This window comes from Rousettus aegyptiacus, unplaced genomic scaffold (assembly GCF_014176215.1).
Source record: "Rousettus aegyptiacus isolate mRouAeg1 unplaced genomic scaffold, mRouAeg1.p scaffold_m13_p_5, whole genome shotgun sequence".
Classification (NCBI taxonomy): Eukaryota; Metazoa; Chordata; class Mammalia; order Chiroptera; family Pteropodidae; genus Rousettus; species Rousettus aegyptiacus.
Window position 1 is genome coordinate 56,909,787 of NW_023416308.1, and position 26,154 is coordinate 56,935,940.

The 26,154-nt window shown below is 33.2% G+C and overlaps 1 protein-coding gene across 4 annotated transcripts in view; it reads right to left on the reverse strand.

The window, feature by feature from the left end:
- The window catches only part of CNTN5 (contactin 5), a 1,096,099-nt gene that overhangs the window by 448,448 nt on the left and 621,497 nt on the right, over positions 1-26,154 (reverse strand). For all 4 annotated transcript variants that reach the window (XM_016134020.2, XM_016134019.2, XM_016134021.2 and 1 more), the window contains one exon: positions 6,593-6,814. In XM_016134020.2, coding sequence (XP_015989506.2) covers positions 6,593-6,814 — 222 coding nt within the window. The remainder of the gene's footprint in view (positions 1-6,592; positions 6,815-26,154) is intronic.

The following is a 26,154-nucleotide window of genomic DNA, read 5'->3' on the forward strand; positions in this document are numbered from 1 at the left end:
TTTTAAGTAATCTGTCAAGAAAGCAAAGATTCTGTGTTTTATCAAAATAATTTTCTGTTTTATGCTGCCTTAATCAGGTCTTTGATTACTTAAGAAAACTGAATCTTCTCAATAATGACCTAACCTTCTGTATTTGTCTTTGAAATCTTTTAATATCACTTTGGTCAAATAATTAAGTATTGCTTCAAAATAACCTGTGATCCTATTTAGTCAAGTGTTTTAGAATCTTTTGATATTTTCGACAAACATCTGAAGACTCAAATTCTAAATAAAGTCTTTTTTGACCCCAAACTAACTTTGAAAATTTTCAGAAGGTCCTGGGAAAATATCAAAGGATCTGTTTCTCTCTTTATAAAAAAGGGGGATGTTGAACTAATTAGGCTTATTTGATATGTTAAATTACATGGGAAGCACTATCAAAAAAGTAATATTAAGCTTTCTTTATATTGTGTTTGTATACATTATAAGAGTTCAGAAATTATGTAAAGTTCTTGAAAGTGTGATATGTCCTGGCATAGGACATTGTCTGTCATCAAGATCAAGGCTCACATTAAAAGGACTAAATTCAAGTATTAGGGAAATGCCCTAGCTGACTTTCATGCAAGGACAACAACAAAATCTCTAAGAATTTTGGCACATATGGATGAAATTCATTCTGCTTCTGCAAAAAATAACCCCTCATTGCCAGACTTTTGCCATTCTGAGGTCCTTGTAACATGGCAATGGTCTGCTCCTAAAGCAGAGAAATTAAGATGGGTAAACAATGGCTAAATTAAAGTAATAGTCAGGGCTATGAAAAACCCAAGACAGCCACTTTCTTCTTCCAAGCTCCCTGGCAAACTCCATTTTTGAAGGTTTTTGCATTCCTTCACTCAGCATAGTGCATTTAAGAAAAACTGTTTGTCCCCTGAGGCCTTTTTCCGCTGAACCCTTTGGACACCTGCGGCTGAACTGAATTCCACTGCCACTTAATATGGGTTATCAATATGTCCTTGTTGTAGTATGTATGTTTTCTGGATGAACTGAAGCTTTCTCCTGCTGAAAGGATGACGTCCCCATGAAGGAAAAGAAACTCCACACAAGATCGTCACCGGCAGACCTGTGTTTGTTGATATATAACCTTTTGCTGATCCCTTGTTGTCTCATGCTAGTATGACCAGTTACTGTATGTCTTTAATGTGTTATACTCAAGCCTATTATTAAGCGGGTAAGGAAGATTTTCCAGACCCCAATTCAAGGGATGTTGTTGATTATAGTGTAAAGTCTGATTATTGTGTATTCCAGAAGGGTCATTAGAGCAGGACAGCCCTTGAGCTCTAATTGAAAAGGATCTTAGTAAGTTCTCCTGATCTCTGACATTGCTGCAAAACTGGAAAGCACTGAGCCTTGACTACATATCTTACAGCTAAAGAAGGCTGCATCTGACATTTTATGCTGTGCAAAGGCTGGAGACTTTTGACATGAATATAGATTGCTTCCAACCAAGACGCTGGATCAAAATTTACTACTTTAGCTGAACATGAAAACTTTCCTTCTTTTCTTTTTTAATTTTATTCTGGCATTGGCCTGGGAGGCTAATGCCATCATTTGTTTATTCCAGGCCATTGCTAAGGGGGTAACTTCAGGCTATGAGAAAACCAAACCTACCTGTGGCTCAAATGGACAATGGGGCTCCAGACTAAATTTATACTTTTCTGTGGTAGTGATTTTTCTCCTTGAGCCTATGAGTGCCTAGATTGCTGGTGCATAGTTCGGCAATGCCTATTAGATTGTCTAACTGCATTCCTAAACTGTTCTAGAAAGGACCTACCAGCTGTCTTTTCATGATTCTGAGTTTGCTAAATTTGGCAGGGCTCTAGTTCCCTGGTTAGGTAATGTAAATCTATACAGAAATAACCTTTCTTTAATTCTCGAGAACCTTAAATAGCCCTTGATTATCTTTTAGTTGAGCAAGGAGGTATCTGTGCTGTGGCCAACATCACCTGCTGTACCTAGATCAATACTTTGGGGAAGCCGAAACTCAGTAACATCACAGAGTTTCAGATCACTGAGGAAGCCTTTTGGCCTAAAAGGGAGGTTTTCCTTTGATTGATTGGGGTCTTGGGTACTATGGCTCCATAAATTAGCATAATAATCTCCCTCTTAAGTTTTAAATACATGTTTGTAGTCACTAATTGATAAGCAAATGATCTCCCTAAAAGTAGAACATTAAAAAGAGAATGAAGAAAAGACGAATTTAAGGATTATGAACCTAAAGCTATGACCCGTGAGTATCAAAGGGATTAAACAAAAACATCATGACCTGTGAATATCACACAGGATTAGTAAAAGATGTGAGAACTAAAGAGCAGTAGCTGAGTGGTGCTAATGACTTAAATTTTGATCATATCCCTCAGACAAAGAGTTTGATCAAAAGGTAGGAATTGTTCAAAAAGAAAAAGAAAAAGAAATGAAACAAGCCAAATGGAGTCACTTTGCTAAGCCATGTCATCATACCAAAATTAATAACTAACCTAATTGTAGTTTCAGCCTCTCCAAGGAGTGGCATTTTAAACCAAGCAGTCTGGAATTTCCTGATCAATACTAGTGAGATAATCTGCAAGATAAAACCCCTGCTATTTCCTTCCTCCCAAAAGAAAATGACCTGGCCTAAAAATAATCCTTTCTTTTCTTTTGCTAATGACTCCCATGCCACACCCTTCTGTCTGTAAAAAACTTACATTTCGTACAATCCCTCTAAGTACTCTTCTAGTTGCAAACTGGGAGGCTTTTCTACTCATGAATCACTTAATAAAGCCAATTAGATCTTTGAATTTACTCAGTCGAATTTTGCACTTTAACTCTATTTAACAGTGTAACCTTTCAAAGATACTTGTCTGCCTTTAAATTTCCATTTCCAATGAAGACAGTAAGGATATCAACCTCACATATTTGTTAAATTGATATAAGCTATACAAAAGAGCCTAGTACAGAATTTGCCATAATCAGGCGCTAATGCTTCTCTCTGACTGTTAATTAACCTTGTATTGTTTAGTTGATATATCCCAAATTAACAAACTTAGAGAACATTTAGAAAATGTTGTTCAAGCCATAATGTTAATAGCTACATAGTAGTCCTTCACTTAATGGATGTCTTAGTATTAGACATTTAGATAATTTCTTATTTTCCATTCAAAAATAGTGCTAAGTGTATACTTTTATTTCTGTATACATTATTTATTAATTCATTATGCAGGATGAATTTTTAGAAATAAAACCATAGGATTGAAGGATGTTAGTATTTTGAGGTTCTTAATATTCATTGTCAAGTTGTCCTTTAGAAGTTTTGTATTTTCCTTTCAGCCTATGAATATATTTAGTCTTAATCCTAATTTAGGATTTGTACCAGTTATATTTAAATACATGAAAAAATTTTAAAGGTGTGGAAGAGAAGACTAACCATTTCCAAGATGGCCTTAACATATTCCTCAGCTTGACTAAACTTTAGACGAGCTTCTTACTAACTATAGTCCCCTAATCTTCCTTTTTTTAGAGCATTTTCTTTTTAAAAATTGCAAGTATAAATTTCTTCTCTGTCCCTGTCACATGTAAATCTTCTTTCAGTTCCTTGCCAGTTTTAAAACACAGGGATGTCTTTCTTAAGGACTTATCAGAGAATGGGAGCCATTCTAGGAAATGTAATTATCAAGAGAGAGCCCAGTTTCCAGTCAAGATGGCAAAGTAGGTAAATGCTGTGCTTGCCTCCTCTCACAACCAAATCAAAATTGCAACTAAACTACAAAACAACCATCATTGAGAATCACCTGAAGGCTAGCTGAACAGAAGTTCTATAATTAAAGACATACAGAAGAAGCCACATTGAGGCTGGTAGGAGGGGCAGAGACTCAAAATGAGTTGGTCCCACACCTTCATGTATGGGTTAAAAATCAAGGGAAATATCTCACCTGCAGAGGTCCTCCTTGAGTAGCAAGGTGTCCCAACCCACATCGGGCTCCCCAAACTAGGGTTCAGTACTGGGAAGAGAAGTCCCCACAAGTTCTAGCTGTGAAAACCAGCAGAGATTGTGACTGACTGAGACGGAGGGCTGCTAGAGTTCCAGATGTTCCTCTTAAGGGCCTGAGCATGGATTTACTTGCAGATGGACTCACTCTAAGCTTCAGTGCTAGGGCAGCAGCTTGAAAGGTGTCAGAGACATATAGGGAGAAAATAAACTGTCTGGCTTCAGGGTGAGGGCTAGAGGGGCAGCTTTCTCCTAGATAAAAGTACTGGCAAAGGCAACTGTTCCTTTGTTGAGCCCTCCCATCACCCAGTGTGCAGACAAAGTAGGGCATCATATATGGGTCCCTAACAACCTAGCTAAAGCTGTGGCTCCACTCTGGTGATTCCCTGACGCCCCACCCAATTTATAGGCCCACCCTAACCGATACCAGTGGCTTTTTCCTATAGGGCTTGCCTTGGCTCGTGTTGTAGATTTTCCTAAAATCTTTTAGAGATTCACAAATCCCAAACAAGCAGCACTTGGCCTTGGTGTGCCCCATATGTCTTGGTAAGCAGCCCCAAGCCTATCACTAGTAGTGGTTGGCCTCAGTTTGCAGTTTAAGCTCTCCCAGGAACCTCTAAGCCCAGCACAAGTGACAAGCATCGCAGATCATTTTGTAGTTTATACCGAGTATCCCTAGACAGGGCCCAAGGAGAGGCCCTTTTGCAACAGAAGCCCTTCCAGGAGGCCTCAGAACCAACACACCCAGTAGCTAGCTTAAGACCACACAAAATCACCACCCAATCACCTTCCACAATCAACACACTCAAAAGGGCAGACTAGCAGGCACCACGGCCCTGCTAAAGAGAATCTTGCTCCACCGAGTTAGCCCCTGCACAAAAGCTCCTTCACTGTAGTCCTGGCCAGTTTTCATACCAATCAGCCTGAAGGTCAATCCCTCCCACTGATCTACTGTTTGTAGGCACAACTACAACAGAAGGGCACATACAACCCACACAAGAGACATACCTGAAACACCTGGCTCAGGTGACCAGGGAAAATGCACCACTGGACCCCACAGAACACTACATAAGGCCACCCTACTAAGATTGAGAGACATAACAGCTTTATCTAATACATAGAAACGAACATATAGGGGCAGCCAAAATAAGGAGACAGGTACTTTAAATGTAGATGGATTAAATACTCCAATCAAAAACATATAGTGGCCGCATGGATAAAAAATCAATACCCTTATATTTGCTACCTATAGGAGAATCACTTCAGATCAAAAGACATACAGACTGAAAGTAAAAGGTTTGAAAAAGACATTTCATGAAAATGGAAACAAAACAATATAGCTGGCATAGCAATACTTTTACCAGACAAAATAGATTTTAAAATAAAGGCTATAACAAAGGACAAAGAAGGACCCGGGAATCCCACTTAACGATATTTATCTGAAGAAACCCAAAACAGTACTTCAGAGGGACATGTGCTTCCATATTTCATTGCCACATTATTCACTCTAGGGAAAATATGGAGATAACCTGAGTGTCCATCAATAAATGAATGGATAAAGAAGAAGTGGCACATATATAATGAGATATTACTCAGCCATAGAAAAATAGGAAGGGGTTAAGAAGTAAAAATTGATAGGCACAAAACAGTCATGGGGATATAAAGTATAGTGTCAGGATTATAGTCAATAATATTGTAATAATTATGTATGGTGTCAGATGAGTACTAGTTTTATCAGGATGATCACTTTGTAAATTATATAAATATCTAATTGGTATGTCATACAGCTGAAACTAACATAAAATTGTATATCAACTGTAATTGAAAAATTAAAAAAAAAAAAAAAGAACTGGAAGGAAAAACAAAAGGGAGAAAGCCCCTATCTCCTAGTCTCTTTAGGAGGGTAAGAATCTACCTTTGATAACCACCACTGAGTAAGCACAGATGACCTAATCATACTGACCACCTCTTCCTCAATGTCTGCTACTTTCCCAGATCTTAAAAATGGTACCATTTTTGTTTTAGAGGAGTTGGGCTTAACCTCCTTCCATCACTGTAATAGTCTTAACTCCTACTGCAATAGTCTTTTTTTTTTTTTTAATTTTTTTTATGGTGACATTGGTTAATGAAATCCAGTAAGTTTCAGGTGTACAATTCAACAGTAAGGCATATATATATATATATATATATATATATATATATATATATATATTGCATTGTGTGTTCACCAATCATAGATTTCTTTCTGTCACCACATAGTTGACCCTTTTACCCCATCTACATCCCCCCTCCCACCTCCCCTTTTCCTCTGGTAACCACTAATCTATTGTCCATGTCCTTGAGTCTCAGTTTGTTTGTCCTGTTTGTTGCTTTTAGGTTTGTATCTCACATATAAGTGATATCATGTGATTTTCAACTTTCTGTCGGGCTTATTTCCTTTAGTATGATTATCTCGAGGTCCATCCATGTTGTTGCAAATGGCAGTATTTTATCTCTTCTTGTGGCTGAGTAATATTCCATTTATATATATCTTGAATAAAGTCTTCCTTGCCTATTTAACTCCAACAGGTGTAATTTTCCTCTGGCACTTACCATCTTGTTTAAAGGCATCTGAGGAATGATAAAGATTGATGGGGGAGTAATAATGTTGAGCTGCCCCTCGCCAATTCGGTGAAGAAACACTCAGTGTTCCTAACGAAGGACTGCTGTATCGTGGTCTGGTCTTTGACCCAAAGAGGGATGAAGATGAACTCTTCTTAATTCTTAGCAAAGCAGCATATGAAGTAGGGACACCAGGAAGCGCTCCAGAATATTCTGTAAAAGAAAAACAATAAAATGTGACTTCTGATGAGACTATTTTATTTTTGTCTATGGAAATTATTTCTTCTGAAGACATTGTTGAAAATCTCCCTTGAAGATGCAACCAAATGCAAATTACAGTGAGAAGGGAAAAAAATAAAATCTTACTTTCATATTTTAAAATATTTTCTGAAAATTCTACTAGTTATTGAGGTTCATCAAGAAGGAAAGAAACAAAAAAGATATGCAGGAGGAAAGAAAATAGAAGGGAAGGAAAGGAAAGGAAAGGAAGAAGAAAGAACAAAACAAGGAAGGAAGAAAGGAAGGAAGACATCCCAATCCTCTAGCCTTTATTTATTCATTTTGGTCAGGAATATTTGGGAATCAACATTTTTTGTTTGCCTTAATATTAAAATCTCCATTCACATAAATTAGACCTGTTTATTATTATTATTAAAAATGAGAAAAAGAAAAAACATTCTTGGTTACATTCCATAAATATCAGTTGGATTTTCATTATCTAAAATTTATCATGTAGTAGAAAATCAATCTAATGTAGCTTATGTATTTCGACTAGGTTGTAAGTTATGCCTCATGTTCTTGAAAAGTAGTCAAATTTCACTATGGGAAGTAAAATTTATGGAGAAATTTGTTTTGTAGATTTTGTTATATAATCTATATAATTATCAAGTGAGAATACTAAAGAAATTCTTTTATTGATTACTGAGAAGTGCCATGCCATTCATATTTTACTTTAATTCTCAATATTTCTTATTGTAAAATATATGCATAATACCCAAAGTAGACTGTACTAACTCTCCTTTATGTCTTCAGGTGAGAGTCAGTTTAGTGTATAGATCAAATGTTTAAAAATACAAATTAATAATTAGGAATTCGAAAAATAATTTTGGAATTTAAATTTTTTCCATGCCTGATATCAGATAAATTTGACAATTTGTTGATCTTGGAAATACTTTTAAGAATCAGATAGTTCTTGTTCAGTGAGTGTATCTGTCATTTGAACTTAATTTTAGGTAAAAAATGATTTTTCTTTGTAAGTAAGCTTTCTTCTAAATAAAATTATTTAAATCATTATACTGCCTTATAAAGATACTTTAGAATGCAAAAAGCATTTCTGTAATTTGAAAATAACACTTTAGGTGTTAAGCATCAAATTAAGTTTAACATTTTCTGTTCTGTGAAATTATAAATACAACTTCTCTGAAACTCAAAAAGTGTATTTTTAGATGTTCTCCACATTTAAAATAAGCATATTTGTAGTCCAAGCCTATTAGAAGCTGTTATGAGAATCATGTCCTTTAGTCTTTGTGTTCAACCACAAGCCTGGTGACGGTGGATCAATTTAAACCGAAAATAGCTAGCCTCTCCTGGGCAAAGTGTATGAAAACAGATTATGGGTAGACATAAAATCTCCTCTAAAACCTAAAATTAAATGCAAGTTTTGGCACCTAGAGATATAAGGTAATGAAAATAGAATGAGTTTTCCTTTAAGGTAGTTTGTAGTTGTAGTCTCTGAACCTATTCATTTCTCAGTGCAGTCTGTCGCCTTGTTTTTAGGTGCCTATTCTGCACATATATATTAAAAAAGAGAGAGAACAAAAAAAGAACTATCCCATGCTAGTAGTACAAATTCAAATGGAGTATGAGAATGTACTTTATAGTTCTTAAAGCCCGATAAGGATAATCAGTGAAAAACTAGAAGGGCCATAATGAGATTCAAAAGAGCCAGGATCATCACTGTGGTTATGATAATTACATAGACAATTATATATATTTAAAAGATATATTTTAAAAAATAAAATACATGTTGTCCAAGTGGTACAGTAATTGGCTATGCCACTCCATAGAAATAGAAATGAGCCAAATGCCAGTTTGGCTGTGTGCTCCACACCATGGCTTCATTTGTTACATAATCAGTTGCATCTGTTGCTGGTGTCCATGATCACTGCAAGGAGCTCAGCCCTGCAGACACAGGGCGCTGAGCAGTATCAAAGCTGCCTAAGTGCACCACATACAATGAACAGTGGATGTGAAAGTGGGGCCAGAGTGAGGAGATAAAAAGGACTTTTCAAGTTCTGAAGAGAATCGGGAACCCTTAAACTGCCAATTCCATTGCATTAAATAGACGGACTTTGGCCTAACCTGTGGCCTTCATCAGTCTCCTGGTCTGAGTGCAACTGACCATCAATTCAGCGAGGCCTCCCTCTAAGGAGCATTTATAATTCTTCCACCTGAAGCCCTCTTAGCTGCCCAGCCCCTTTTTCTGACATTGCTAATTATCATACTCCTCAATCCCAGTTCTGTGAGATTCTCAGCTCTGAAAAATGGGTATATTAGTACAAATAAATGGGAAATGATATTTCAATTATAGTTGTTTAATTCTCAAATTAAAGAGATTGAAAACATGTGTAGGGTAAAAAATACAACACCCCCGTCCCTAAGTTTAAATTTAAGCATTTGCATTTCTGTCCATCTCATCTTATTATTCCATCTCTTTCTCTCTAGAGTCTCAACGCCTTCAGGATTTACAAGTTACTGATAGTAATACTCTTTCACTGTCCTGTACCCATCTTATTTCCTTAAGTCTCTCCCTGTCCAATCTAGAGTTTGTGGTTATTAATTTACTAACTCCCTTCAATGTACCTTCAACCACATTGTCCTTACCTTCTATTGTTTTCACAAGCTAAACTCCCTGTCTAGTTTAAATCCCATTATCAACATACTCTGAAGAAATATACAAAATCATACTTAAAGTTTCAGTTCATGATATTAACCACAAGAGAGATTTTCAAGCTCCCTGGTAATACTATAACATTTTTCTAGTCCATTTATTATCCAATTGTACTGAATAAATATGCTACATATCCTCTGTCCTCAAGCTCCACACCTTCTTGGCATTCCTATTTCATTCAGAAAATGAAGACAATCTGAAGAAAGGGTTCCTCACGTGCTCCCACCATTTGTATGTATGCCCATATATTCTGCCTTGCTTTCACTGATATGCTATGAATAAATTGTGTGTGCATCTAATAAAAGCCAACTCTTTCACTTTTGTACACTGAATCCCATTCCTTCTCATTTTGACTGCTCAAGGACATCTTTCTAGAAAATCCCTTATATCATCTCTCCTTCGCATTCATTTTTGTCTCCCTATTAGATCATTCCCATAACTATACAAAAATAACCTCTAACCTTTGAAAAAGGTTATCTTAGCCTTACCATTCCTTCCACAGCAAGACTTCTTGAAAAAAATTGTTGATAGTCACTGTTCAATTTCTTTTTTCCCTTGAGCCTATTCCAAGCAGTCTTGCTTATTTGATTCCAGAAGAATGACTCTCTTCAAGGGTTACAATAACCAGGTCATTGCTAAATCTAAGGATCAATTTTTACTCTACTAGACCTTTTAGCGGTATTCAACAAGGTTGACTGTTGTTTTTTACTTTAAACATTTTCTTCATGTGATTCCAAGATACTACAATCTCATGTTTTTGTTTCTATTTCACTGGCTACTCCTTATCTCCTTTGCTAGTTCTTCTCTGTCTCTTCAACTTCCAAATGTTGGTTTATTTTAGAAAAAGAAAAAAAAAACTTCTCTATTTAAAGTATCTCTTAAACGATCTTATTCAGCTTCCTCCCAGATGAATTCCACCTTTAGTCTTCGTTACTTGGACCTAGCTATGTCTTTGATATTCCAATATTTATTTATGCTCATTCTAACTCCTACTTCTGGTTAACAGTTCTTTTTAAATTTTTTTTTATTAATTTATTAGTTTCAAGTATACAGTACATTGGTTAGACATTTATATAGTTTATAAAATGATCCTCGTAATTGCTCCTTCTCTCCTCTGGTTTTCCACCTAGCCAATATATTAATGCTAACTGCATTCCCTATGCCGTGCTCCCATCCTTGTGACCATCTATCAGCTACTAATTTGTACTTCTTTAACCCTTCACCCTATTCTCCCAGTCCCCTATCCTTCCTCCTCTCTGTCCATGACCAAATTGTCCTCTATAGTTGTGTCTGTTTTTGATTAATTTGTTCTTTTTGTTCCTCAGATTCTGCATATAAGTGAAATCATATGGTATTTCTCTTTCTCTGACATTTCACTCAGCATAAAAACCTCTAGGTCTATCCATGTCATAGCAAATGGTAGGATTTCATGGCTGAGTCATATTCCATTGTATATGTGAACCACAACTTCTTTATCCAATTATCTGTCGATCGGCCGATATCTTGGCTATTGTAAATTGTACTGCCATGAATATTGGGATGCTTAGATCTTTACAAATTATTGTTTTGATTTTCTTTGGATAAATACCCAGAAGTGCAATTACTGAATCGAAAGATATATCCATTTTTAATTTTTTGAGAAACCTCCAAACTGTTTTCCATAGTGACTGTACCAATTTGTAATCTCACCAACAAGATATGAGGGTTACCTTTTCTCCTCATCCTAGCCAACACTTGGTTGTTCTTTGATTTATTGATGATAGCCATTCTGACAGGTGGTTAACAAGTCTTTACTCACTCTTTTGTGGCTCCGCCTCAACTCTTAAAAAATTCTTGGGCTCTGTCACTGAGAAGCATCTTGTGAGGTAGGTAATTTGCTAAATCTTATTTAGCATTCAGAACCTATTTTTAATTATACTTTAAGGGTTGTTGTTTAAGAAAAAGAAGCAAGGTTGGGTCTAAATTCTGCACCCAAGATTTCAAAGATGCTCAGTAAAATATAAATACTAAGTGACACTGATGGGCTCTAGACTGTATTTCTTCCACACACAACTCCCTGTTTGTTCATTTGTTTATTTGTTTTTCAGCAAACATCATCATTTTCTCTCAAATTCATTCCTTCTTATTCAGTATTCGTTATTTTTTTTTCAACAATGAAATTTCTTCTATGTATTAGGAACCATGGATACAGTTGTAAGTCACAAATAGCTCCTGCCCATATGAAATTTATGATCTGGAAGTAATTGGTAGAAGATTAAAAATGGGCAAAATATTAGTAAAGGAACATTAAATAAACAAGCAAAATTATTTCTAAAATATATAAAACTAAGAACTACAATACATATAATCAAGTAAAAAGAAAACAGAGAGTGTCTGCCTTCAGAAGAAACTTGCCAACATCTGTTGTTGTTTTTTTTCTCTCTCTCTTTCTTTTTTTCTTCTTTTACTTTGCTGCGATCATGCCTCAGTTCCAGAGAACAAAACTCTTCTCTTGGCTCTGGTTCATACATACTCCTACAATATGGCCACTCATTTAATTGACTAAAAATTTTGGATGAGTGCAGCTCTGTCAGTAAACCTCTTTGCAATATAGGCTCCAAAGTTAAATGGCCTGGATTCAAATTTGGACTCTACCTCATAGTAGCTCTGTAGCTTTCAGCGATATATGAATAGCTCTGTGGCTCAGTTGCCTTGCCTTTAGAATGGGGATAACAATGTAGTATTTCCTAACAGGTTGTTGTAGAGATCAAATAAATTAACATACATAAAACACTTAGAATTTCACCTGGTTCACAGTAAGAACTCAATAAAGGGTAATTATTTTTAGTTACTTTATATTATTATCTGCACTATAGTTATTGCCTTATACTATTCTCTGGTGGACAAAATTGAATACTGGGCTTACACTTTCTACATTTGATTGGGTTACAAAATACAAATATAAATACCAAATTTCAATACTCTTTATACTCTGAAAAATTAAAAGAGTGGAAATGGAAGTGGGGGCGGGGGGCTAGTTACATTTTTATTTTCCTGACAGGTGTAGTCCCATGAGTGAATCAGAAAAAAAAAAATTGGCCACTGATGGAAGTTACTGAGCTACAGAAAATTCGATGCGTACATATTCTTGTGTTTCTATTGGCTAAAGCAAGACCACTTCATTTTTTCCTCATATTCCTAGTCAGAGCTTGGAAGTAAAAGTGACTCATAATTTCTTTTCAGAGAAATCTTCATTAGTTGCTGAAACTTTTAATGAATATCTATACTGAAGATGTCAGCAGAATCTAGTTATACGTTAATCATTTTTTCTTCTATTTTCTCACTTCTCATAGATCAGACCTTAGGGAACATGCATTACAGTTATTTCTAAAGTGGTCTAGAGATTTTGCGATAAAACTCAATTAACCTGGTGCTCTCACAGCATGAAATTCCAGCTGGAGGTTGGGTAGGAGTAAATATTAATGCCTTCATTAAATATTTCCTAATCAAATGACCCTGGGACCACTGAACTTATATTATTTAATAAAATTGTAGTCGGTTAAGTCAGAATGATATTGCCACCACTTGCAGTTTTAGAACTAATAACATAAATTCTTCATTATTTAAAAGGTCACTTTATAAGATTTAACACTGCCATTGAAAGTAAATATTGATAAAATAATGGATCAGAATTAGTAAAACTAGAAATTTTATGGCAATATTTATGCATAAATAAATATTTAAAATGTCATTACAATAAAAGATGTTTTAAAAATATTTAATACCCTACCATGTTAAAAATTTCCTGAATTTTCTGATACTAAGTAAACTTCAGATTTTTATCTCAGTCCCTAAGTGTGAAAAACATGTTTACAAGGAACTTTAAAGTTCTTAAAATATTTACGATAAGACTAGAACATCACTAATAGATTCTTTATTTGAATTTTTTCTTTCAATTCACCACACAACATAATTAATTTTGACAGCCAAAGCAACACCAAAAAACTTGTGAAATAACAGGCCTTTATATAAATTCATTTATTCCCTATAGTTCTAGTTTGATTTTAAATATTTATTTAAGCTCTTACATACAAATACACATAAATAAACTATAGCACCAAATGATACGTTATGCTCTGAAGAAATATTAATGCTCATTCACTGACTCATAAGTCAGGGGAGCAAAAGTGGCACCATATATTGATGACACAGTGTACAGAAAGAGCAGAAGTCATACAATATCTGAGCCCTCAGTGTGACCTAATTTGGCATCAAAGTCAGCATAAAGAAATTTGATATCTGACCTTTTTCAGGGTAATTGCTAAGGCCGTTCTCTCTTTGATGAGAATTAATGTTAACTGTGCAACTTTAGCCTGCTACTGTTTTATGAAGCTTGCAGGGATGGATGTAACACCTCAGCGAAGCCAGTCGTGTGAAGCATATTTAGAAATGGTAAATAATTTATAAATAATGTGCATCATTTCAATTTGGTTGTCTGCGTCTATGGCAGAGGAGAGTTTGAAATAGCCCAAGTTAAATGTACTCTATATCTCAACTCAGCACTTTCTTCAAAAAATGTATTATGTGTAAACTTTATAGTGTTTTAGCTGCTGAAGTGGGAAAGGTTGTGCAGAGGATAAAATTCACCATTTTTAAAACCCAAAAGTTAGGCATTTAAACTGTAGTATCTCTAAGATATAAGGAAAATTTTAATAGCATTGCATAAGACTGAAAAATAGGCATACTTACAGTGTAAAAAAAAAAACAACAAAAACCAACAAATTATTTATACCACTCCTTTTCAGGTATATTGTTTACATTTGAAGTCATAATAATTTAAGATTTGGAGAACTTTATCTTCTTTTCTAAATAGCTAATGCTTAGCTGTATGTATAGATATATCACGAAAGTTATTACACCTTAATGTGGATATCATATATGCTTTTACCGCAAAAATAGGTCTTCTGTTTTAACTATTGTTAAAAGGTTTTAAAATCTATAATATTTAGATGACATCTCTTTAAATTACTAAAAGCATAAAGTAATTGCATTCAATTGATATTGCCCTCATACTATGAATATTATTTTCTAATCAATGAGGAAATTAGTAAGGGTAGAAGCTAGTTGTGAAATAGAACCAAATTAATTTAATGATAAAAGAATTCCCTCTTGTTTTGGAGAATTAAAGGTTTCAGTGACATTTTAGCTCTATAATGATTATATTAGATTTTACCTTCATAATCTCTGTGCGTTTAAGATAAATCAGAGAGTATTTGATAGCAAATCAAAGAATGCTATTATTGTTTACTAATAAATGCTGTGATTTAAAATTAAACAAAATGTCTTCCCTCCCCACCCCACCCAATTTTAGAAAATATTTTATGGGAAAGTTATGCTTTCCTTATATGCAGTGGTATAAAAAATAAACATACATGTTTTATTATGTCCACTGGCTTCTTTGGTGCAGTATTGTCCATAGAATCTACAAAATGTGGGTACACTGGGTCCATTGTGGCTTTAGGAATGGAATTCAAGATGGGCCTTTATATCGATGAAATATTAGGTAGCTAAGAACAATCTAGAAACGTGGGCTACATAGACACACATAAGGTGATTTAACATTTATTCAACATACACAAAATGATCAACAATTATGTATCCCAGATTAAAAGGTAAGTATGGAATATAAAAAGCAATAAACCATAAAATCTTTACTTTCAAAGAGTTCTTGTAAACCAAGAACAGAATAATGTAAACTTCAGGGAAACCACTTTATAATCATGGAATTTGAACAAAACTCAGTCTGATACTGATAGACACGCAGATAAAAAACATAGTGATGGTTTTAGAAAAAAAGTTCTTCACAGAGTTTAGTTCTTTTTAAGTAGGAGATGTATGAGAAGTGATTTTTATACTTGCATAGGCTGAAGTCATGTAGCAATTAGAAGGCAGAATGTCATACTCCCCAGTTGGGAAAATAAAGGTTTCTCTCAGGCCTGGTGGAATCCTCACTCCACATGGGCACTAGCTTGGACAGATGTGTGTCTCTGTAAGGAAGTTGGTAGGGTTCAAGGAAGCTACACCTTCCCACTTGGGTGGATATATCAGCTCCTCCTTTATGCAGCTGCTCATAGCAAATCTATGTCCTTATATTTTACCATTAAAGAAATCTCCATGTTCATTTTCTTTAGCTTTTTGTTACTATCTTTCCAGTGATCACAGTCTCATTGTGATGCCCTATCCACAAACCACAATATTAAGGGAGGGTGAGATAGATGCATAAATGGATTACTGTTCAATCTAATTTATGTGGGAACATCTAGGAAGAAACAATTGATACCAATAAAATAGGCCTTGGAGCTGGAGACAGAATTTGAACTGAGCTTTGGTCACATCTCACAATAGAAAAATAAGCATTAAAAAATATGTACGTGCCTTTTATTTTGCTACTTAGCACATGAAAAAGTTGCTTAGGAATCCCTTCAAGGGGCGTTAGATATTGAAGTCCCCAAATGATCTCATTATAAGAATTTTTCTTCAAAGGCAGTCCCACAGCTTTGACCCTAGCAATAATATGCTAGTGAGGCACATATTGGAATAAATTGGAAACTGTGCAACCAACAGCAGTTTCTTCAAAGAACACTTCAAAAGGTAATTTTTCAATGACATTTTAGCAAAGTTAGGTGAATTCTCATTTAACAGAAGAAATACCTGCAAATCATTTAAATTCACATATCTGCTGTGGTTTTGGTATTCTAGCCTAAACCAACAGCTGATTTGATCTAGTTATTTAGTTAAATAAAGATAAAGACATTGAGCAGGTTAAAATGTTGCAGCCTAATTCATGATGTCACTCTCTGAGTCAGTATCTCCACATCTGCCTCATCTGAGGCACTTATCCAAGCTGTAACAAACTCTATTTCCAGGAAGTAACTCCCATTCTAGAACTGTTGTTTCTTGGTATTTACAGATCACAAACTACTATTTTTCAACTCAAAAGCCTTACTTACGTATGAATTAAATTTCAAAGGAATAGGCATCTGGTACCTTTTACAATCTCTAAGAGCATTTAGCTCAGCTGCCATTTAATCTTTTTGGTATTGCCCCCAGGTTTGGAATGATCATTCTTTTAATCTTTTCCCTTATGGAATAAATTATGGGGTACAGATTCAAAAGGAATAGTGGTAATTTAAGTTTTCTATGAATTATAATTTTTAAATTTCTAATTAAAAAAGAAATATATACTCACTGTAGGATTAAAATCATCTCTAATCTTGCTATCGGATTATAGTACCTTTCGCAAGAACAAACTCTTGATATTTTCTCGTTTGATTCATAGACATACCAACAAAGACACACCGACAAAGGCATACCAACAAAGTTTTGTTTAAAGGAAACTGGGATTGGCTTATATATGTAATTTTCTAATTTTTATTTACTATTATATTGCGAATATTGAATCTTGTCATACAAACGTTCTTCAAAAGCATTCTATTGATTACATGACATTCCAATGATGTGTTTTGTTATTATGTATTTAACCACGTCTCTGTGATCAGATAAACTTATCTGTTATATATAATGCCTCAGGAATATTTTTGTAAACAAATCTTTGTCTTTATGACTAATAGTTTCCTTGGAAGAGCATCATAGAAGTGAAATTTTTGAATATAAAATACTTCTTGTTAAAACTTTTTTCTAGGAATTTTCACTTAATTATACTTCTGCTAGCATCATGAGACAGCAATAATTTTTAACATTATATTATATTTTGTATACCACTTGTTAGATGATTGCTAATGTTAGTTATCTTTTAAAATATGCTAGTAAAAAACCTATTATTTATTGTTTGGATTTGCATTTTGATTATTAGTCATATACTTCATTTTCTCACATGTACATATTTTTTCATTGAGTTATATATAAGTTTTTTTTGTGTGTTGAGTTAATTTCCTTTCCTTTTTTCTCAAAAGCACTTGGTACACTATGACCATTAACAATTCCATTTAATGTTGTGTGAATTTTAATTTGATGATAGTGTACTATAGATTTACATTTTTATGTAGGTAAATTTGTTGATCATTTTCTTTATGATTTCTTTTACTCACTTATTTACGTTTTTGTCATTTAAATTTCTTTTTGAATTTATTCATGACTCTTTAAGAATCTAGATTTAGAAACACTAGTCAAATAACAGCGATACATATATTTATTTTTCTCTGTGCCATTTTCAAAAGCTAATTTAAAAGGAAATTATATCATTCTAAGATGACATAGGTCAATGTATTTATTTATTTATTTCAGGGGAAAGGTACAAATAATTTTTGAATACCATTGTAAAGTTCAAAATATTTTTAGACTATCAAAGAGGTGGTATCAACTTTTTAAAATTTTTACGTTAGATTCCAACTTGCCTGAGGTCAAGAGGATTGATTTGCTTTGAGAGGAAGAAAGTCAGTGAATATTTAATTCAAATTAATAAAGAATGAATGTAAGTTAAAGCCACAGGTCAAAAAATACTACTTAAACTGCAAACTCTAAGATGAGACTTTCAAGACTAGTGTGGCTCTATATGGTTCTACAGCAAAGGCAAACCTGCTTTATAAAACATTGCTTGAAAATCCGTATTGTCAGTAGTATTGCACATGCTGTCAATATATTTTTAAAATTTTATTTAAGATTGTCACTAAGCCTACTTAATACTGTACTGCTGAATACACTTTATTGTTGCTACAAGTTTTAATTTCATGACAGTGCAAAAAAGATTGACTTTTTAGGTGACATTTTTCTTTTTTTAAAATGATAGTTGGTCAGTGGCTAAGGCTCAATGACATTTATCAGCTACCTAATTAAAATGTAGACACTTTTATAATAATTGCAAATGTGACCTTCATTTGTGTATTTTTGCTAGCTAGCATGTTTAGCCAAATGTCACAAAGAACCCTAGTTCATTCTTCTCCATAATGTTTAATTATATCATATTGAAAATGTTCATTCTTTAGTTGTTATGGTTTATGAAATCATACTGCTTTCCCTGGAGAGTGGAAAGCTGCAGTTCCAATACCCTAATGAGCTGTGATTGCAAGACTGTGTCTACCAGCTGCCGAAACAACTAACTGAAAAGTGAAAATCCATTCAATTCACAAGTTGGTTTGCCTTCATGATGCCAAAAATAGCTCTAATTTGTTTTCCTCTGTACAAATAAGAGATTCATTGACATGGGCGCGACTGTTCTGGTTTTCTTTAAAAATAGCCCAGATCTCTCTTCTCACCTTATCATGCTTATATCTTATTGCCTGGGTGAAATCTCTTTCTGGACATTCCACTGATATTTGCAGCTTTAACTCACCCTCCATGTTTTCCAAATTCTACCCCTATACTCATAAGCACTGCTCTAGTTAACTCTTCTCCTAAATTCTCCCCACATCCTTCCACTCCATGATTCACAATTTCATGAAAGTGATATTGCTCACATGGAAATCTGATCATGGTACGTGCCTGCCCAAAATACTGCAATCATTCCTTTTAACCTTCATGGCAAAGCAAACTTACCTTCTGAGAGACAAGGCCCTTCTTATGCGTTCCTTGGAATTCATATCTTCTCTTTCCTGTCTGCCTTCTCTCAAATTTTAATCAATATTGAATTACTTACAGTTTCTCAAATGAATGAGTCCATGTTTTTTATTTAGCCTTTGTACTTGCTATTTCCCTAATGCTGTTATGGGTTGATTATGAAGCAGTGAATATGTTACAAAAATATAATTTGGAGCATGTTTTATTTATAAATAAGTAATCACTGTTATTTATAGAACTAAAGACTCATAAACCATTTTATCTTAGTTTATAAACTATAATTACAATTTAAGGATAGAATGAAACATATTTAAGATATAAATTAACTTTTTATTATATTCTTTAAAAATATTTTAATCCTCCCATATTAAGAGATTTATCTATATTATGTAAACTGAGTAGGGTTGATGTAAAGAACTTATTCCCTTGAAATATTTTTGTGCGTAGTTTTAAGATTTTAAGCATAAAATTAAATCTATCATAACATCAAAGTATATTTTGTAAGATTTTTTAGTACCTTAAAACATGTCTTCTAGGGATGTAATATACAACACGATGACTATAGCTAAGACTGCTGTATGATATATGGGAAAGTTATTAAGAGAGTAAATCCTAAGAGTTCTCATCACAGGAGAATTTTTTTTCTTTTTTTTTTTTCTTTCTTTTCATTTTATTTTATCTATATGAAAAGATGAATGTTCGCTGAACCTATTGTAGTAATCACTTCACAATAATATATATAAATCATCGTGGTATACTTTTATACATACAGAGATATATATAAATTATTTCTCCATAAAATTGGGAAAAAATAAGTGTCTTAATGTAATATTAATGTTTGGGTAAACCCATAGAATAGGGAGAATTGATATGTTAGATATAATTTTAGAGTTTGAATATATTTTTGAAGAATAGTAAAATAGTTAAACACTTTTAAAAGATATGTTGCACTATTCTCAAATATCACACCAACTGATAAGTAAAACAGCTGAGCCAAGATTTTTACTAAGAATATTTTTATATTAAGCCATTGATATTTTACAGACTCGGAACATATTTGGTCAATTCATTTTCCATTGGTCAATTATTCAAATATATTTTCCTAAATAAATGTACTCACCCTATTATAAACAAAATTAAGTTCTCAGCCATATTTAGTTTTGTTAATTATTCTTCTGATTTAATAAAGTATAACTATATAGAAACTACCAGTCTTTTGGTAATGCTATAAAAGTAGAAGTTTGGGGGCATTTTTAACTCAACGTTTTCTATTGTGTGCTTCTACCAAATTTTCACGGATGAAGAAAAAAGATTTTAAACCCCAGCTGAGTTTACTCAATTTTTCATCTCAGCCAAGGGAACATGTTACCTTGTAGTTGAGAATTTGTGATAGTAGGATCTGGTGAATGAAAGATAGTAAGTAGATTTAAGAAATAAAATTTTTAAAAAATATATAATATTTCAAATACTGAAGGCATATCTTCTAAAATAAAACAACATGAAAAAATTACAAGAATTTTTCAAATCTGGAAGAAATTTATACAGACATTGGAAACAAAGGAAGGTAAGTAATAATTATCCAATTTCCCATGATTTCTAAAGTATACAGTACTTTATTGACTGTTTATTCAGTGTACTGTATTCTGTAATATACATGAGTGCATGTAAATATATTTCTAAAGATTTAATTTCTAATTGCTCAAAACTATTTTTTTCGAGTTCAAGTCCCAACGCTGTCATTCATTATGTTCCTGACATTGGGTAAATTACTGAATCTCTCCAGTCTTTTATTAAGTCAGGATACTAACTACTTTATGATGGCTGTTCTGAAGATTAAGATAATATGTGTGAATTGTCAAGTATATTGTTATAAAATAAAAAGTCTGCAAATTGTATCATGATTATTTATATTATTGTTATTAAACCCAATAATACTACAACTTGAAATTAAAATCAATGCGATATACATCTACGAATTCTTCAATATAATGTGGGACTATTTCTAATAATTATTTTGGCTGTCTTAGGACAATAGAGATTCTCTGGTTAATCATACTAGTGGGGGAGGTGTTTTATTTTATTTCATAATGTTAAGGAACAGGTTTTAAAAAAAAATTAAGCCATTAGATTTTGTGGGGCTTCTAATTGAAATTTTGGTCTTAAAGTGATCCAATATATACTATTCAAAGGTCTCTGCTGATAAAATCTGAAATTGAACTCCCTTAATAAAAGTGTTCCCCACAGCTAAAAGAATAGGTTTTTCAGAACTAAAAGATGAAAAAAATACACATGACAAAATTGAATAATTTTCTATCTCTATTGAGAGGAAATTTAATCTGGCCAAGAGGTGGTTGAATAAAATTTTTAATAACTACATTTCCTAGTGATAGTTATCATATGAATTTTCTCACAGGAGTCCTTAGCAGAATCTGCATAAATGATAAGAGTTCTCATCTGCTGCAATAATGTAAAAAGTTGAATTAACCCCCCACAGGGCCTACCACAGTGCCTTGTATGTGGTCAGTACTGAATAAGTATTGTTGAATAGAAGAGACCTAAAAGCTAAAAGAATGATTGATTTTCTATAATTTCTCTTTACAAAAGGGATAATATAAAAAAATTATAATTTTCTTATGAGCAGTACAATAAAAGAGATATTCCTACAACTGTACCAGAATTTGTACATCAAAAAAGTTCTGTTTTTTAAAGTATTCACTTCTGTTAGTGCTACTGGCTTTTATTGCCCAAAACATTTTTTGAACATCTATTTTGTAATGGCCTCCACAGCCTTATGAGTATATGACTATGCATTATTAAAAAGCAGCTCTATTTATGATAATAGAAAGCAGTGGAATTTGATAAATGGACAGTACTGATTAAAAGAAAAATTCAGAGAGAAAGATGATGAGGTTAGGAGAACTGAAAATAAGTTATACTAGGGGAAACTACAAACTTTCCATATCAGGGATACAGAACATAAATAAAGACAGTCTGCAATAACTAGGAGAGAGACTTAAGAGATTAAAATAAGGCAGAATTATAGAAGGTTTTGTGTTCTTCTGATATGGAAGTGAGATGAGCCAAGAGAACAGAGAGAGTTTAACTAAGTCATAGAAGATTTCAGTAAAGGCTGTATCATTTAGACATCATTCTTAATTACCTCAGCATTATAATGGCATCATAATAAAATAAACCATATTAAAATGAAGTCAATATTAACTGAAATCAGATTTGCATATAACCTAGTTAACTCCAGTTTTGGCAAAGGTTGAGAAGAAATTCTTTAGGAATTTAAGCCATATACAATGAGGTCATGAGTGAGAATTTGACTTACATATTAAAGGCTTAATTATAGGTCTGATGCATATCTGATTTGTTTTTCTACTAGATCTGGTCAAAGTTAATGGAAACAAATCATGTACTTGTATACCTACATACTCTTGACTCAGTAACATAATTTTCTTCTCTAAAAAAAAAATGGAATTGTAAAATTTAAAACATGTTTTGTTTTTTTTTCCTCCTTCAACTTACTAGAAATTACAATTTCTTAATTAGAAGGGTCAGCTCTATGTCACAACGTGATGCTGAATCATTCCTTGGTCATTTTTTTTTCCGGTGAAAACAACTTTCTATTTGAAACTACAGTCTGAGTTATAACCTCGAATATAATATCAGTACTAAAAATACACGTTTAACATTATAACTTATAAGTAAGTGACATTTTTGGAAAAATTCATCTTACATGGTAAAATAAAAAGATTTTTCACATGGAAAATAAATACAATAACATAGTTTACAAAATCTTGAACTGATCATAATTTCATGATTTCATAATTTCTGTCTTTTTTAATGAATAAATAAACTCTGGTTTTTATTCAATGTAACAAATTTTCTCCTCTTTTTTTAAGTATAGTTATGAACATTAATCACTCTATGACTTATCTATTTTTTTCTTCCCTGGTTATGATGATCATTCTTTTAAAATTAATATTTGTATTGATTTTTTAGAAGCAAATTGAAACTACTATTATTTTATAACTTTGAATGGATATATGAACATATTTAATAATCACCTCCAAATTAGCACTTCATATTCTTACATCTGTATGTTTTCTGAGAAACAAGTTATTTAACTAAAGATTTGTCTCTCAATTAATATATAAATTGTTTCTAAATTTTCCAGCATTCTTTTATATAAACTATGTAAAAGTTCTTGACCTGGACCTGTGGGTGACTTTTAGGGATTCTGTGAACCCCTTAAAATTATTTGGAAAATATTATGCATACATGCATTTGAAGAGAGACAAGGCTATTAGGGCCCATAGCATTTATCAGATTTTTACAGGAGCCAGGGATACACCAAAACTGTTAGGTGCTTAGTATTTTTATACACTTATTTATAGATATGTAATGTTGTTGAATGTTCAAAGTATGTTGATTCAAATGAGACCCATGAAAGTTTATGTATCTCTGGGCTGCCAGGAGCTCTCTTCAGCAATCAGACTCAATGTGGTTGCAAGAGTATGCAAATGGGGACAGAAGTGGGTAAACACATACATATATTAATTGTAATACAGGCAGTGCAAAAGAAAAGAAAAAAAAAAAGATTAAGGACCTGTAAATGAGAATGGTTTAAGGAAGATATTCTTGAAAAGTTAATCTAACTTCAATATGTCACTTCACTTCTCAATCTTAAAAAGCTTTTATTAAGGTACATATATTATAATTGCACCTCAAAATAAATGATATATTGAATTAACTATGCCAAGAAATTTGTGAAAATAATAGTTATTATTTAAATCTAGTACCATCTAATCTTTTACTCCAGTGTCTAAGTACATGTCTTAAAACAAATATTCATTAAAAAGATATACCTATTAAACACTAAACATATGTGAAAATTTTTCTTGGGGACAATGAAAAGAGATGTCCCATGTTGTTAGGTAATTTACAATCTATTTTACTCTTGAATACTATTTGACTGTTAAAAAAGATTATATAAACTAAAATATCCTCTCAGGAAGACACTCTTATGCCAGTCTAACTTTTGAATTTACAGTAGAGTAAATGCAAAGATGCTTAATGTGGTTGATTAGCATCTATTAATATTTTATTTTCATAAAACTTGATGGACATCTGAAATATTGTGTATTCAAATTTCCTAAAATGCAATATGTGTATCTAATAGCTCACCTTCCTAAACCTAACATTCAAGGTCATTTATATAAATCCATCACATATTATCTCTCCTATTTTCCTACCAGGCCTTAATATATTTTCCTTGAAGCTGCACTTTTTTAATTCGAGTATTGACAATGTGGTACAAAGTGAGAGTCTCTATAAAGAAAACAAAAACAAAAACAAACAAACAAAAGCACCTCACTACTTCAGAAAGCATCAAAAAGTACTCAAAGATTTAAGCACAAAGGTTCACTAATTTAAAGTATTATTTTGATACTATAATAAAAGCAGATACATTATGAAACAAAAATGCAAATTTTTAAAAAGCATTTTAAAATAAACTATTAGATTTCAGAGATAATCCTGTAGTGAGCTTCTTTAGTCTAGACTATATGAACTCTCAGAGGTGTGGGTTCAATCTCATTATATTTTTGAGGATTTTGCTAAATAAGTTGAGAGTCCCAGTCTTAAGATCCAACTCACTCACTTTTTTTGACCCATTCTTTATTCACACATCTCTAATTTAAAATATCTTTATGTTCCTTTTTCTTTCTACACAGCTAAATTCAAAATTCTCCTCTAGGCCCAATTCTGATCACTCCTACTTGAAATATTTTATTACTAGTTATATTTTATCTCACCTTGAACTTCTTCAGCATTGATGAATAATATAATCACAAATCTGCTCATATGCTTACTAATATGTAAAGTGGTAATAATATATTTTCTATCAAGAGAAAAGGAGACACATACATTAGGCATACTTAATCCCCCCGCCCCCCTCAAAGAAACCACAATTATAAGAAGGAGAACTTGAAGATAACTGTAAAAGTACCAGTAGTTTATCTGTTAAGATAAGGGAAGGGACAATGTTGTCAAAGCAGTGTTGAGGATTATGGCAGTCCCTGTGATATCCAGGTCCAGCCTCCTTCTGTCTTAGAATACCATCCTTGCCCTCCCCACAAATATACCTCGGGAAACTATGGGCAATTTGAATGTTGGAAGGGAAGGATCAGTGTGCATGTAAACATGTTCTAGAATGTAGTGGGTCCTGAAAATAAGAATAGTAGCTGAGCTGCCTATTGCCTCAACAATGGAGCAAATAAAGAAACTGTAGCATATTGCGTGGTCTCTGAGAGGTTATAGCTCTTCATTGCTTGTGTTTTGGGCCATTAGCAGGGATTTGTATTTCCAACCATACGCAAAAATTTAAATATCCATGGGCAGTATGTAAATGTGCTATAAAGGACATGATGAATTTCACAATATATTCTTGTCTTACGATGAACCTTACTTTTCTTGAACATAAAATTGTCAAAAATCATAATATTGCAGTAAATGTACTATTCATTGTGGCAAAAATTTGCTCAATTTAACACCTTTAATGTTATAATAACAGTCATCAAAATTTGGCTACCTGGAAATTAGAATCGTCATTGTTCCATGGAAGGAGAATATTCTAAAAATAAATAAAGTGAAAAAAATCAACATAGTATTTTGATTAGAAATGAAGGAGACATGTTTCCAAAAGAAAACTATTCTTGGAGAAAGCAGAAAATTTGCTTACACCCCATCTTCATCTTAGAGATGTGAAACTAAGCTGTACCTGAGCTTTCCTAGTCACTGGAAGGAGGTCAAGGTACTATTGTTGTATGTCAAGTTAAAACATGATACTATTTTTAGCAGGAACTTTTATTTTTTTATTGGTCATTGAAATTTCTATAGTAAGATATACACGTCCTTCCTCATACCCTATATAGAAGCATTTTCCACGTGGAGCTTCTGTCCAGGAGAGGGCAACGTTGTACATTTATCCAAACCTCACTTGAACATTAAAGCTTGACTATAAAGTTAACGGGACAAAGAAATT